The sequence below is a fragment of the Papio anubis genome, chromosome 7 (assembly GCF_008728515.1).
Source record: "Papio anubis isolate 15944 chromosome 7, Panubis1.0, whole genome shotgun sequence".
In the NCBI taxonomy this organism is placed as follows: domain Eukaryota; kingdom Metazoa; phylum Chordata; class Mammalia; order Primates; family Cercopithecidae; genus Papio; species Papio anubis.
In genome coordinates, this window is record NC_044982.1 from 84,512,742 (window position 1) to 84,528,145 (window position 15,404).

The 15,404-nt window shown below is 35.0% G+C and overlaps 1 gene segment (V, D, J or C); it reads right to left on the reverse strand.

The window, feature by feature from the left end:
* Positions 1–4,963: 4,963 nt before the first annotated feature.
* Positions 4,964–8,485, reverse strand: LOC116275955. The segment is given in 2 exon segments: positions 4,964–8,287; positions 8,425–8,485. Coding segments are annotated over 2 exon segments (381 nt in total).
* Between the last annotated feature and the right edge of the window lie 6,919 nt (positions 8,486–15,404).

Sequence of the window (15,404 nt, forward strand, 5' to 3'; positions counted from 1 at the left end):
GGAAAAGGACCTTGGTAGGACCAGGTGCTGATTTGTTGGAGAATGACACTTGTTTATCTGCTAGATTGTTGTCCTTCCTTTTTTTCTTCTGTAATACTTCCTGAGCATCTGCCATGTATATACAAGTTATAAATTGAATACCCAAAAAGCATTCCTCCCCAAGGAAAGCCTAGAAAGGTTATTTTCTCTCCTTTCCAATGCAGAAAGCTGTTAAATGATCCCCCAAATACAGATCTAATTGTTGGCACCATAGCTCAATGTAATAGTATTATATCTGAGACCCGCTCCATAAGGCTCATGCGAATTCATCTTAGAATTTACAATTTACACTAAGTTACATCAGGAGCAAAAATGTTTCATTCTGTGCATCATACCTGTGAACTAAAGAAACCAAACAAGAAAGCCATTACAGTCAGTTCAAATAATTGAATGGAATAAGGTCAATGTGAAATAAAGGGTGACTCAGCCTTAACCATAGTAAAATAACATAATCAATAGCAGGAGAGTGGAAAGCTAAACTTTAATCTATACTTAAATTTTCTAGTTATTTTATCTTATGTTCTGTTTTATCCACATTTCATCTGCATTCCAGAATAACTATCATCAGTTGAAAAATTATTTTTGGTTAAATTCAATCATGTAGTTAAATTCATTTAATTTAATTCAATCTTTACAGTGGTGTGGTAAGTTGTATGTTATTAAAATTGACGATGTGTAGATGCTTTAAATTAAGTAATGTGTCCATGGCCACATAATTTAGTAAGTGACAGATACAGCAGTTAAATACCTAGACTTTGGCCAGGTGTGGTAGTGTGGGCTTATAGTCCCAGCTACTCGGTTGGTTGAGACAGGTGGATCACTTGAGCCCAGGAGTTTGTGACCAGCCTGGGCAACATAGTGATACCTGTTTCCAAAAACAAAACAAAACAAAAACAAACTTTACCTTTTAATCATCACATAAAACAGGCCAATTGTTATAGGAAGCAAGAGAAAGATCTATGTTAAAACAAAAACTTCATAGGCTATTTCTCTAAGAGAAAGTTGAACACTGTAGACAAAGCCAGATGCAAGCCCCATGAGCGAAGCTCTTTTGGTCTCTGAATTTGTCTATTTTGTTTATTAATCTATTCATCAAACCTACAAAAACACCGGTTGCTTATTTAAGAAATAATTATATAATCAACAAATTTAATGTGTGTCTGCCTTTTAAAGCTTAATTAAATTTTCTATTTCCCCATGATGTCTCCCCTTGTCTTTTCTGTAACACAGTGATCTCCTCCTGAAAATACCTTTAAAACTTAATTGTCTACATACTTATAATTTTAACTATTGATTAAGTTTTTATGTATTTTATCTTGTCCCTCACTTAATTTATAAGCTTTTTTCTGATAAGTTCATTCCAGGTAAAAGCAATATTTTATACTGCTATCAGTAGACGAATGTCCTGATACAGCACATTGTACATATAAGGGCTTCATTATTATTTTAGGTCAACATGTATTCTTCTTTTCTTGCTTATTTACTAAATGATTAACCACCAAAATGGTAATTTTTCTCTCCCTGAACGCAAGTGACTTCTTAGTTTCTCAGTATTATAGAAGATTTTATAGTAGCTTTTATAATCAGCTAACAATTACTGAGCACTTATCATGGACCATAATTTCAAATATATATATTCATTTAATCCCTGCTGCAAATGGTAGTTCGAAAGTTAAGCAACTTAGCCAAGGTTGTACAGTTGTAAGCATCCAAGATCAGATTCAAACCCAGGCAAACGGGCTTCTAAATTCTTACTCTTAACTGCTCACTTCACTACCTCTCCTTTTTGTTCCCTAATCAACAAATCACATGGTAAATGGTGGCATTCACAATGTGTGAATTGAAATGCTTCACTTGTTTACCGGTTTCTGAAAAGATGAACTATTTCTCATGGATTCAGCTGAGAAGGACTCAGTCCCATGACATTATCTGATTTCAAAGACATGAAAGTGACTGAGCTGAGAGAACACAGGCAGGCCACACTTTGTCCTTGCTAACCTCTTTTAAAAAGGAAAGGATGAAATGTGGAGGGGAGGATACGAAAAAGCTACTGCTAAAAATTTTATTCAGCTTTGATCATTTGATGCTGTGACTTCTACTCTCATATGAAACATAAATTATTCACTTATATGCTAGAACAAATACCATCTGTTTTTATCATAATAGTTTTCTTCTGTGACTAATTACTAGGAAACTGAAGGATTTTTTGTGGTAATTGAGAAATGTTCTAATAATTTATATGAGTTTAGAGCAGAAGTGTTGTGCCTAGATGGAAAAAGAAATGCTTTGGTAAAGGCTAAATTTTCAAGACTTTGATATTACTAAGGGAAAACTAAGACAGAGTATCATTTTCAGCACACTTACAAGAGAAGAATAAAATTTTATCTGTTTCATTTACCTTTTATTTTCATAGACTATTTTTACCATGTTTTGCTGAGTTCAGACAGAGCAACCATGAGGCTCTCAGAGCCTTTACTTGCCCCCTCATTGGAATCCAATAAGCATAAAAAATCCAGAGTTCTCAGTGACCCCTTTTCATCAAGCAGTAGCAGAATTCTTGTCACAGATGCAGGAGAGAGATCATGGTCTACACAAGCTCACTTCTTCTCTGCAAAAGCAGGAATCAAATCCCTGGTCTCCAGCATCTGTTGCATATTCCTTACAATGACAGGCACCGAGTTTGGATTACTGATGGGGAACCTTCTTACACCTGCTGTCATGTTCTCACAAGCTGATAAATGTAAGAATAAGCAGAAGCTAATTAGGTTTTCAGATTTGCAAGTGGGTTCTCTGGTTATGGAACAGTCTCCACTAGTGTGCAAAAGGACGAACGGGAATTGCACTTTTAGCTAAATATCTCATAAAAGCACTTCCTTATTTTTCTATAGTTGAACTGAGACTTACTCAAGGTTTCTTTTTATTTATATATTTATATTTTGAAAGAATTCATATTTATACAAGTCTGCCATAGAAGAAACCTGAACTTTTAATTTATCTTTAAAGAACTTTTAACATTTCTTGTAAGGCAGGGCTACTTGGCAACACATATCCCCAGTTTTGTCTGAAAATGTCTTTATTTCTCTTGCACTTTTGAGAGATAATTTCTCTGGGTACAGAATTCTAGGTTGGTGGTTTTTTCTGTTAACACTTTAAATATTTCACTATACTCTCTCCTCCTTGCATGATTTCTGAAGAGAAGTTGGATGTAATTCTTATGTTTGTTCCTGTACAGGTAAGGCATTTCCCCCACTCCACCCCTTGCCAGCTTCTTTCAAGATATTTTCTCTATCTATGGTTTTCTAGTTTGAAAATGATATGCTTAGGGTTTGGGGGAGTTTTGGCATTTATGCTACCAAGTGTTCTCTGTACTTCTTAGATCTGTGGTTTGGTATCTGGCATTATTTTGGGAGAAATTCTCCATCATTATTTTAAATATTTTTTCTGTTAATTTCCCTCTCTTCTCCATGTGACATTCCCATTACATGTATAGTACACTTTTATAGCTGTTCCACAGGTTTTGAATATTTTTAGATATTCTTTTCTGGGTTTTTTTAGTGTTTGTTTTCTCTGCTTTTCCAGTTTTGGATGTTTCTACTGATATATATTTAAGTTAAGAAATTCTTTCCTCAGCTACGTCCAGTCTACTAACAAGTCAGCCAACGACATTCTTCATTTCTGTTGCAGTATTTTGATCTCTAGCATTTTTTTTCTTGGTTCTTTCTTACGATGTCTGTCTCTCTGTTACATTGCCCATCTGTTCTGGCATGCTCTCTACTTCATTATTAGAGCTGTTGGCATATTTGTTTCAAATTCCTGGGTCTGATAATTCCAACAACCCTGATGTGTTTTTCTGATGATTTTTCTGTCTCTTCAAATTGTATTTTCCCTTTTAATATGCCCTGTAATCTTGACAGTGAGACATGACATACTTGGTAAAAGGAACTGCTGTAAATAGGCTGTTAGTGCTATGGTGGTAAGGTGTGAGGGGAGAGGAAGGGTTCTATAGGCCCACAATTTGTTCTCAGTCTTTTAGTGAGCCTGTGTCTATGGGCTATAAACTTCTCAACTTTTCAAGTCTCTAGAAAAATCATGATTTTATCAATAAATGCATAAAAAGCATTTAACAAATTTCAGCACCCATTCATGATAAAAACTTTTGGTGAACTGGAAATAGAGTGGAATTCTTTCAACTTCGTAAATAATATGTTCAAAAATCTACAGCTAACATCATAATGATGAAAAACTGATGCTTTCCTACTAACATCAGGAACAAGGCAAAGATGGGCCTCTCTCCACTCCTTTTCAGCATCATACTGCCAGTCCTAGCTAATGCAATAAGACAAGTTAAAAAAAAAAAAAAAAAAAGGTATACAGATTGGGGAAAAAAGAAGCATAACTTTGTTCCCAGATGACATGTTCATGAGTAGGAAGACTCAATATCGTCAAAATGTTCATTCCTCACAATTTAATCTGTAGGTTCAATGCAATCACAATGAAAATCCCAGCAATTTTTTGTGAATATTGATAAACTCATTCTAAAGGTTATATGGAGTGGCAAAGGACCCAGAATTATGGAAAAAAAAGGTTTTATAGGAGAATAAAGTCAGATGAATGACAATACCTGATTTTCAGACTTACTGTGAAGCTACAATAATCAAGACACCATGACACTGGCAAAAGAATAAATAAATAGATCAGTAGAACAAAATAGAGAACCCAGAAATAGACCCACATAAAAGTAGTCAACTAATCTTTGACAAAGGAGCACAAGCAATACAATGGAGTAAAGACAGTTTTGTCAATAAATGGTGCCGGAATAACTGGACATTCACAGGCAAAAAAAGAAAAAGGAAACAAAATTAATCTAGACTCTAGACACAGACCTTATACTATTCACAAAAATTAACTCAAAAAGCAACCATAGATGTAAGTGTAAAATGCAAAACAAAACTCCAAGAAGGCAATGTAGGATAAAATCTAGATGACCTTGGGTTTGGCAATGATTTATACAAAGACAGGTATGTTCTCTGGAAAAAAATTATTGATAAGCTGCACTTCACTAAAATTTAACAGTTACGCTCTTATGAAATGCAATGTCAAGAAAATGGGAGACAAAACACAGACTGGGCGAAAATATTTGCAAAACACATATTTGATCAAGAACTGTTATGCAAAACATCTTAAAATTCAACAATAAGAAAACAGTCTGACCAAGAAAAATGGATAAAAGACTTTAACACATATTTCAGCAAAGAAAATACGTAAATGGCAAATAAGCATATGAAAATTTGTTCTTTATCATATGGCATCAGGGAAATGAAAATTAAAACAACAATGAGATACCACGATACACCTATTTGAATGGCCAACATCCAGACCTCTGACAAAACAAATGCTAACAAGGATATAAACAAAAAAGAACTCTCATTCATTGTTGGTGGGAATGCAAAATGGTACAGCCACTTTGAGCATAGTTTGGTAACTTTAAAAAATATATATTCTTTCCATATGATCCAGCAGTTTTCCTCACTGGTATTTATCCAAGTAGTGGAAAACACATGTCTACACCAAAACCTCCAAAGGGATACTTATGACAGCTTTATTCATAATTACCAAAACTTTGAAGCAACCAAAATGCCCTTCAGAAGATGAATGGATAAATAAACTATGGTGTATCCAGAAAAGAGAATATTATTCAATACTAAAAAAATAAGCTGTCAAGACATAAAAGAAACAGAGAAACCTTAAATGCATGTTACTAAGTGAAAGAAGTCAGTGTGAAAAGTCTACATACTTTATGATGCCAAGTATATGACATTCTGGAAAAGGCAAAATCATGGAAACACTAAAAGATCAGAGGTGGCCAGGGGTTACATAGGGAAATGAATGAATACCAGAGCACAAAGGACTTTTAGGACAGCGAAATTACTCTGTCTGATACTACAATGATAGATGTATGGCATTACACATTTGTCCAAATCTATATATTATGCTACACTAAGCATGAACCCTAATGTAAACTATGAACTTTGAGTGACTATGATGTGTCAGTGTAAGTGCATCAGTTGTAACAAATGCACCACTGTGGTGGTGGATGTTGATAATGGGAGAGGACATATACCCGGGAAGGGATAGAGGGCATGTGGTAAATCTCTGTACCCTTCTCTAGATCTTGCTGTAAACTAAAACTGCTCTTAAAAAATAAATAATTTTTCAAAGGGTGAGGGTTTGCCAATATATAATAGTTGGAACAATGGTAGATGTGGGAAATAATGACAATAAATGGTAAAAAAAAAAAAAGGGGGGGTCAATATGAATATGAATGGCAATATATCAAAAAATGTAAATAGCTTTTAAATATATTAAATGAAGCTCCATCTCATTCATAAGTAAATGAAATATTCTTTAAATGAAATTCTAACTGATTAGTCAATGTCAAAAAGTTTAGTAATACGTAAGGTTTAAGGAAAATAGGTATTCTGCCAAATCACCACTACGGATAGTATAAATTAGTGAAACTTATCTAGAAGACAATTGGGTTGAAACACATAGACTACTACGAGAACATTTCATAAACAATATTTTATATTTCTTATATTAAATAATTGACTATGATATTTTAACATTGTAATTTTATTCTGCTTTCTTGTGTTATTATGTTCTGCACTTCAATTAATGAAATATTAAATTCCAATTTTCTTCTGGGTTTGGGAAGTGATCATCGCTTGTTAAACAGATAGTGGTGGAGAGCATAGGTGGTCTATTAATTATACATTTTCTCACTTTCTTCTCCTCTTTTCATACCCACTTTTCAAATACCCTCAAAGTAGAAACACATACACAAAGCATTGTCTTCACCAATTATTCAAAGGTCATTGGTACTTTTGATTTCTAAACCTTTTAACCAAGGCTTAACACACACTGGGTATTCCTTGTAGTCTTCTTTCACTAGGCCCATGATTCTTCTTTATCTGGTCTTCTATGCAAGTTTTCACTTCTCCATACGCTCTTGCCTTCTAAAATTTTATTGATATCACTGTCTGCTGTCACCTCCTTTTCTATTCTTTTTGTAGTCTTATGCCCTTTTCAATTTCTTTACTGTGTCTTTAATAGGATTTCACAGGGATACAAATATAAATCTGTATGCTTAATCTTCCATCGGCACTGCAAAACTAACTCACTTAAGGACTCGTTGTTAGAAAGCCTATTGATCAATGTAACAAGTAAAGAATACTTATGATTTACAAATGAGTCATTTCTTCAATAATGCTTTTGATCCTTCCCTTTCTTTTTGGAACATGAGACTTTGTCTACCATCTGGTTTACCAGAAAAGAAACCTTCCTCTTTCTGACAATTGTTGCTTTCCTCTCTGCATTGTTTTGTTACATGTGGCATTCTGTCCCTCCTCCTTTCTTCTCTTCCCTTCTTTCTCTATTAGGAATCCTGCATAGACATTTGAACTGAACTGAGGAGCTGTAGCTCTCCCATCATCTGTCCTGCTGTACTCTGTTAGGGAGACATTATAGAGATGCCACCTTCTCTGGCACATTTGGCTGTGTAAAAATGTAATAGAACACATCTACCTCCAATATCTGCCAGAGTGACCTGGAACAAGAGGTGGAGGTTGAACTTTGTCTGCAAGGATGAGCACAGGGACCACTTCATTGTTTCTGTGGTTTAACCTTGAAATTACTTTGGCACTGGATGAGGAACTACTTGGTGTCAATGTCTGTTTCTAATTTCACTAACCAAAAGCTGGGTTTGGGGATGTCCATTTCTTGTTTTTCTCCTCTAGCCATGCGTATGATTACTGCATTAATCAGAGAAACTGAGGCACAAACAACCACAGACTGTGCTGGAACCAGAGTGGATCACAGTGGCTGACACTCAGCACCCGGGCCCCTCGTGCTGCTCAGAGTTTGTGCTCAGCTCCCCTTGCAGTCCCTGTCACTGTGTCACTCAGAGCACAGAAGTACACAGCTGAATCTGACTCTTGAACTGAGTCTTTCTTCAAGTGGAAAGAAGTGGTTTCTTTACGGTATGTGGCTTCAAAACCTTTGTTGCTTCCCTTCTCATCAGTCTTCGTGGCTTTCAGGAGGAGCTGTGGACCTTCTCCAGGATATTGGACATACCAGAAAAGGGAAGGATATCCTGTGGCTGTGTACGTGCAGTTTATAGTCAGGAAGGCCCTTTCTGAGAGAGTCACTGGCCCTTCCATCTGGGTCACTGAATCTCCACGCGTTCTTCCTAGGGAAAAAAAAAGAGAGAGAGACATAGAGAGATATGTTTAGTCTTGAGCATAATGCTCTTAGGTCAAATTGTGGTTAAAGATTTTTTTTGGCTTGATAGAAGACAGTCCAAATTTTAAAAGGCATCTTACTTACCAAGCAGTAAGAGTATCACAGATACTAAGCCTGGAGAACAGTTCATCTTTAGTGTGTTACCCAAATAATGATCTTGATCCTTAACATGAAGAAATCACAGTGAAACCTACAGCAACGGCAGGAAATGAGCTTGTGTTAGGCAGCCACTCCCTCTGGTGGACAGGCGCTGAACTGGGATGAATGTTTTCCTGGACTCCTTCCAAAAGTCCGAAATAGGTCCTCAACCCTGACCTCATTTATAAGGCCCATGCCAGTCTCAGGTGGTCCTTGTAAATATGAAGGGCAGATGTTATCATCTCTATGGTCTATTTTATCAATTTTGTTCTTTGGACACTATCTGACATAAAAGATCTTTAGTAGAGCATCCTAGGGTATTTCTGTAGGTGAGATTTCCATTTTCTTGGATATTTTAATACAGGCCAATACTTTCATGTATCCATTGCAGGCCAGTGGTATAACTCAATGGGATGTCAGACAAGGGTTTTGAGTTGAAATCAGACAGAGTGTTAAGAAGTCTTGCTGTTACTGAGTCTACGTTTTTCAGCGCTGTATCCTAACATGTAGAGCAGTGACTGACATTTACTGATAAGATATGACCTCAGATTAATAGCTTATTCCCTCACAATTTCAATGACTCCAAGATAAATTGCTTGCTTATAACAGGCAGGCAACAAGTGTTAACACTATACTCATGGAGATCTGGCCTCAAGGACGCTTTCTACTGTGGTCATATGCAACATTTTGTTGCCAAAGTTTAATCAAATAATTTCCTCTGGTGATGTACGGAACCCACGTGTAGATTTGCATCAATAGACTGAAGCATGAGTTAGAACTTTCCTCTTCTCTTGCTTTACAAATTGATAAAGACACATCAGCTAATAATCGAGGTTCTAAAATCTGGTTGTGTGAGAAATGAATTAACTTGTGAGTCATTTAAAATTACAGATGTTGGAACAAAACCACTAACTTTAGGAATCACAATTTCCAAGATTTCAAACCACAATTTCCAAGATTCAAAGGGTTTCATTTTTTAAAAACTTCCCTGGTGGTTTCGTTGTTGCCTGCCTGATAGTTGTTTACAAGATTTTGTTTGTGAACACTGTCCTATACCAAGATGGCTATCAACTATCAGAGATAACACTCTGAGGTCGTCACAAAAGAAGTCCCCATGATTACACAGATTGTTAAAGCTGGTCTTTTCCTATGAAGTATCTGCAGCAAAAACAAACACTTCATTATGCTTCCTTCCTATGAGTTTTCATTTTATAACGTAACAAAAGAAAACAAAAACCTTTTCTGGTAAGATGGCAGATTAACGCAGCTGAAATATGCCTCTTACATGAGAGAAACTAAAATATCAAGAAAGATTTGTTCAAGTGCAATGGATTACTCAGTTTGTGTTTTGTCTCCCATTTTCTTGACATCGCATTTCATAAGAGTGTAACTTTTAAATTTTAGTGAAGTGCAGCTTATCAGTAATAAAAAAGGTACCAATTAAAAAGCCCCATACCTGATGGATTCACAGCCAAATTCTACCAGACGTACAAAGAACTGATGCCAATCATGCTGAAACTTTTCCAAAAAATCAAGGAGAAATTCTTCCCTAAATGGTTCTACAAATTCAGTATTATCCTGATACCAAAATCTGGTAAAGACACAATGATAAAAGAAAACCAAAGGTCAAATCGCTGATGCACATAGACACAAAAATTATCAACAAGAACTAGCATCCTGAATCCAGCAGCACATCAAAAAGCTCATCTTCATTCCTGGGATCAAGTAGGCTTCATTCCTGGGATCCAAGGTTGTTTCAACATACACAAATCAATAAATGTGATTCACCACACAAGCAGAATTAAAACCAAAACTCATGTGATCATCTTAATAGATACAGAAAAAGCGTTCTATAAAATCCAATAATTCTTCATGATAAAAACCCTCAACAAACTAAGTATTGAAGGAATATACCTCAAAATAATAAGAGTGACCTATGACAAACCCATAGCCAACATCATGCTTAATGGGCAAAAGCTGGAAGCATTCACGTTGAGAACGGGAACAAGACAAGAATGCCTACTCTCAGTAATCCCATTCAACATAGTACTAGAAGTCCTACCCAGAGCAAGCAGGCAAAAGAAAGAAGTGAAAGGCCTCCAAATAGGAAAAGAAGTTACATTATCTCTTTTCACTAACAATATAATTCTATACCTAGAAAACACCGAAGACTCCACCAAAAGTCTCCAGAACTAATAAATGACTTCAGGGAAGTTTCAAGATACAAAGTCAACATTAAAAAACTGGGAGCATTTCTATAAACCAATAGTGATCATACTGAGAGCTACTTCAAGAATGCAATCCAATTTACAATAGCCACATGCCCCAAAATACCTCAGAATACAGCTAACCAATGAGGTGAAAGATTTATACAAGAAGAACTATAAAACGCAGCTGAAAGAAATCATAGAGCACACAAACAAATGGATAAACATTCCGTGCTTATGGATTGAAAGAATCAATGTCATCAAAATGTCCAAATTGCCCAAAGCAATCTACAAATTCAACACTATTCCTATCAAATTGTCAATGTCATTTTTCACAGAATTAGCAGAAACATTCTAAAATTCATCTGGAACAAAAAAAGAGCCTGAATAGCCAAAGCAATCCTTAACAAAAAGAAATAACAAAACTAGAGACATCACAGTACCCAACTTCAAATTGTAGTACAAGGCTAGGTAACTAAAACTTGGCCTTAGTAATGGTACAGAAACGAACACAAAGACCCATGGAACAGAATAGAGAACCGAGAAATAAAGCCATACACCTATGATCATCTGATCTTTGACAAAGCCAACAGAAATAGGCAATGGCGAAAGGACTTATTCAACAAATGGTGCTGGGATAACTGCCTAGACATATGCAGATGAATAAAACTGGACCTCTATCTGTCACCACATACAAAAATTAATTCAAGAGAGATTGAAGGCTTAAATGTAACACCTCATAGAAATCCTAGAAGAAAACCTAAGAAACACATTTCTGGATATCAGCCTAGGCAAACAATTTTTGGCTAAATTCTCAAAAGCAATTGCAACAAAAACAAAAATTGGCAAGCGGGACTTATTTAATCTAAAAGTCTTCCGCACAGCAAAAGAAACTATCAACATAGTTAGAAGACAACTTATAAAATGGGAGAAATTATTTGCAAACTATATATCCTACAGAGGACTAGTATCCAGAATCTATAGTGAACTTTAACAAATCAACAGGAAATGAACAAATAACTCCATTAAACAGTGGGCAAAGAATTTGAACAGACACCTCTCAGCAGAAGACATACAAGTGGCCGACAAACATGTTAAAAATTCTTTCATATCACTAATCATCAAAAAAATGCAAATCGAAATCACAATGTGATACCATCTCATACCAGTCAGAATAGCTATTATTAAAATTCAAAAAATAACAGGTGCTGGCGAGTTTGCAGGAAAAATGGAATACTTATACACTGTTGGTGAGAATGCAAATTAGTTGAGCCCCTGTGGAAAGCAGTGTGGAGATTTCTCAGAAAACAAATAAAAACATTTATGGTTCAAGTCAGCGATCCCATACCTGGCTATATATCCAAAGGAATATAAATCATTCTACCAAAAAGACACATGCACTCATACGTTTATCACAGCACTATTTACAATAGCAAAGACATGGAAACAACCTAGGTGCCCATCAATTGTGGATAGACTATGGAAAATGTGGTACATATACACCATGGGATACTATGCAGCCATAAAATGAATGAAATTATATCCTTTGCAGAAACGTGTATGCAGCTAGAGGTCATTATCTTAAGCAAATTAGTGCAGAAACAAAAAACAAAATATCATATGTTCTCATTATAAGTGGAAGCCAGACTGTGGGTACACACAGACATAAACATGGGAATAACAGACATTGTGGACTCCAAAAGGAGGGAGAGAAGGAGAGGGAAGGGCTGAAAAACGTCCTATTGGGTACTATGTTCACTATCTAGGTGACTTCCTGTTGTGTACTATGTTCACTATCTGGGTGACCGACTAGAAGCCCAAACCCAGCATTACTCAATATACCCTTGTTACAAACCTCCACCTGTAAATCTAAAAATAAAATGAAAAAGGAAAGAAAAAACCTTCAGAAGTGTTAACAGAATAAAATTTAGGAGAAGGACCTAACTTTCTGCAAGGACCTGTAAACATTTATACGTAGACACATAGCTAAGAACAGACACTTAGTTCATTCTGTTTCCTGGAGTTCTCTCTCCCCAGATTCAGATAAAGAATGCATCCAGAGTCAGCATATGAATAGTTTCTCAGATACAGACTTGAATAAGAAATTCAGGCCCAGATATTGTTTGGGTTTGCAAATCTCTTCTCCTTCTTCTTCTCCTCCAGCTTCCCAATCACTTTGTCAGAAACAAGCCTAGAACTATGTTGAAAATGAATTCTGAAAAATCAGCTACAAATTTCTATTCTGATATACAAAGGGGAATGCAAAATAAGCTGGAATGATGCTGGGTTGAAAATAAACAGTAGAGCACATGGGTGAAAACTGTTATCTAGACTTAAGAAAAATAGTTTAAACCCAGTGAGAACAGTTTGCATTTTGGACCATATCAGAAGACTTCTGTGATGTTGAAGACATGTACTTTTAAATTTGGATTTTTTAATGGTTTTATTGATGTATAATTTACATAAAAATTAACTGCACCAAAGTAAAGTGAACATTTTTATAAGATTTGACATACATATGGACTTATGATGCTATTATCACAATCAACATGATGAATATTTACATCACCCCAAAAGTTTCTCATGTTTCTTTGTACTTTTTCTCTTAACCTTCCTATCTCCCATGCCCATTTCCAAGCAATTCTCTGTCACTATATATTAGTTTGTGTATTTTATAATTTATAAAAATTAAATTATATGCACTTTTTTTGGTTTATCTTCTTTCACTTAGCATAATTATTTTGAGATTCTTCCATGGTGTCATTTGAATCAATGGTTTATTTCTTTTTATTGCTGAGTAGTACTATTACATTATATAGATATAAAACAATGTGTTTGTTATTTATCTGTTGATGTACATTTCAGTTAGGCCCAGTTTGAGGCTGTTACAAATAAAGTTGTTACAAATATGTGTATTCAAAATTTTGTATAGGCATATTCTGTCTTTTCTCCAAATAACTTGGAGTAGAATGGCTGCATCAGATATCAGGTGTATATTTGACTTATTTAAAACCTGCCTGATTATTTTCCAAAGTAATTATATTACTTTGTATTTCCACCAGTAGTACCTGAGAGTTCCAGTTGCTCCACATCCTTGTCAACCCCACTGTAATAGGTATGTAGTAGTACTTAACTGTGACTTTAATTTGCATATCCCTAATGACTAATGATGCTAAGCATGTTTTCATATGCCTATTTGCCGTTCATGTAGTTTCTTTGCTGAAGTGTTTGTTCAAGTCTTTTGCCCATTTTATTCACTTTTCTATTTTTTTGTTGTTGTTGTTAATGGATTCTGTGGGCTCTTTGCATAACTCAAATAAATGACTTTATCAGATACCCAATTTGCAAGTATTTTTCCAGTCTATAGCTCATCTATTAATTCTATTGACAGAGTTGTTTCCAGAGGCAGTTTTAAATTTTTATGAAAACCAATTTATCAGTTTATCAACTTTTTGTTTTTTATGGGTCATGTTTTGCTATCATATCTAAGAAATGTTTGCATAGGCCAAGGTCACAAAAATTTCCTCCTATTTTCTTCTAGAAGTGTTATGATTTGGGGTTTTACATGTATGTTTATGATCACTTTAAGTAACTTTTTGTATATGGTATGAGAGTGTCAAAGTTTATTATTTTGCATACAGATATTCAATTATTTAAGCACTATTTGTTGAAAAGACTATCCTTTCCAAATTGAATTGCCTTTGTACCTTTGTCAAAAAGTAGTTGTTCATGTATATATGGGTCTATTCCTGGGCTCTATTCTCTTCTATTAATCTGTTAGTCTATCTGTACACAAATGCCACATTGTCTTGATTACTGTGGAAAACGGCTTGCAGTAAGATAGTATTATCCCTCCAAATTTTTTCTTTTCCAATGTTGTTTTGGCTATTCTAGGTGCCTTATATTTCTGAATAAATTTTATAATGAGGTTGCTAATTTTAAACAAAAAAATGACAAACTTTTATTGTGGTTATATTGAATCTATAGAATAATTGAAACAGAACTGACATTTTAACAATATTGAGTCTATCAATCTATGAACATAGTTTATCTCTCCATTCTTTAGGTCTTAATTTCTCTCCTGAGGTTTTGTGGATTTAAGTTACCAGGTCTTCTAAACTTTATAAGATTAATCTGTAAGCATTTAATATTTTTGATGCTATTGTAAATGGTATTGTGTTTTTAATTTTAATTTCTGATTGTCCCATGTGAAAATATATAAATACAATTAATTTTTGCAAATTGATCATTTATCCTGCAACCTTTAAAATCTTACTTATTTGTTCTGGTAGATTTTCTGTAGATTCTCTGGATTTTCTACTTAGACAATTATGTTATCTGCAAATAAAGCTTGATTTATTTCTTCCTTGCCAAACTGTATGCCTGTTGTTTCCGTCTCTTGCCTTATTGCACTGGATAGACATTCTAGTACAATATTAAAGAAAAACAGTGAGAGCAATAACTTTTCTCTTATGTCTGATCTTAGGGAGAAAGAAGCCTTTAGTTTTTCACCAAGTATGACACTTGACATAGGTTTTTGTAAGGTTCCTTTATAAAGTTGAGAAAGTTCCTTTTAATTTCGCATTTAGAGAGAGTTTTTAATCAGGAGTGGATGCTGGATTTTGTCACATGCCTTTTCTGGGTCTATTGAGAATATCCTCATTATTAGATCATCTGCTACTTGTTAATCTTCTTTGATACATTATTGATGAATTCTCA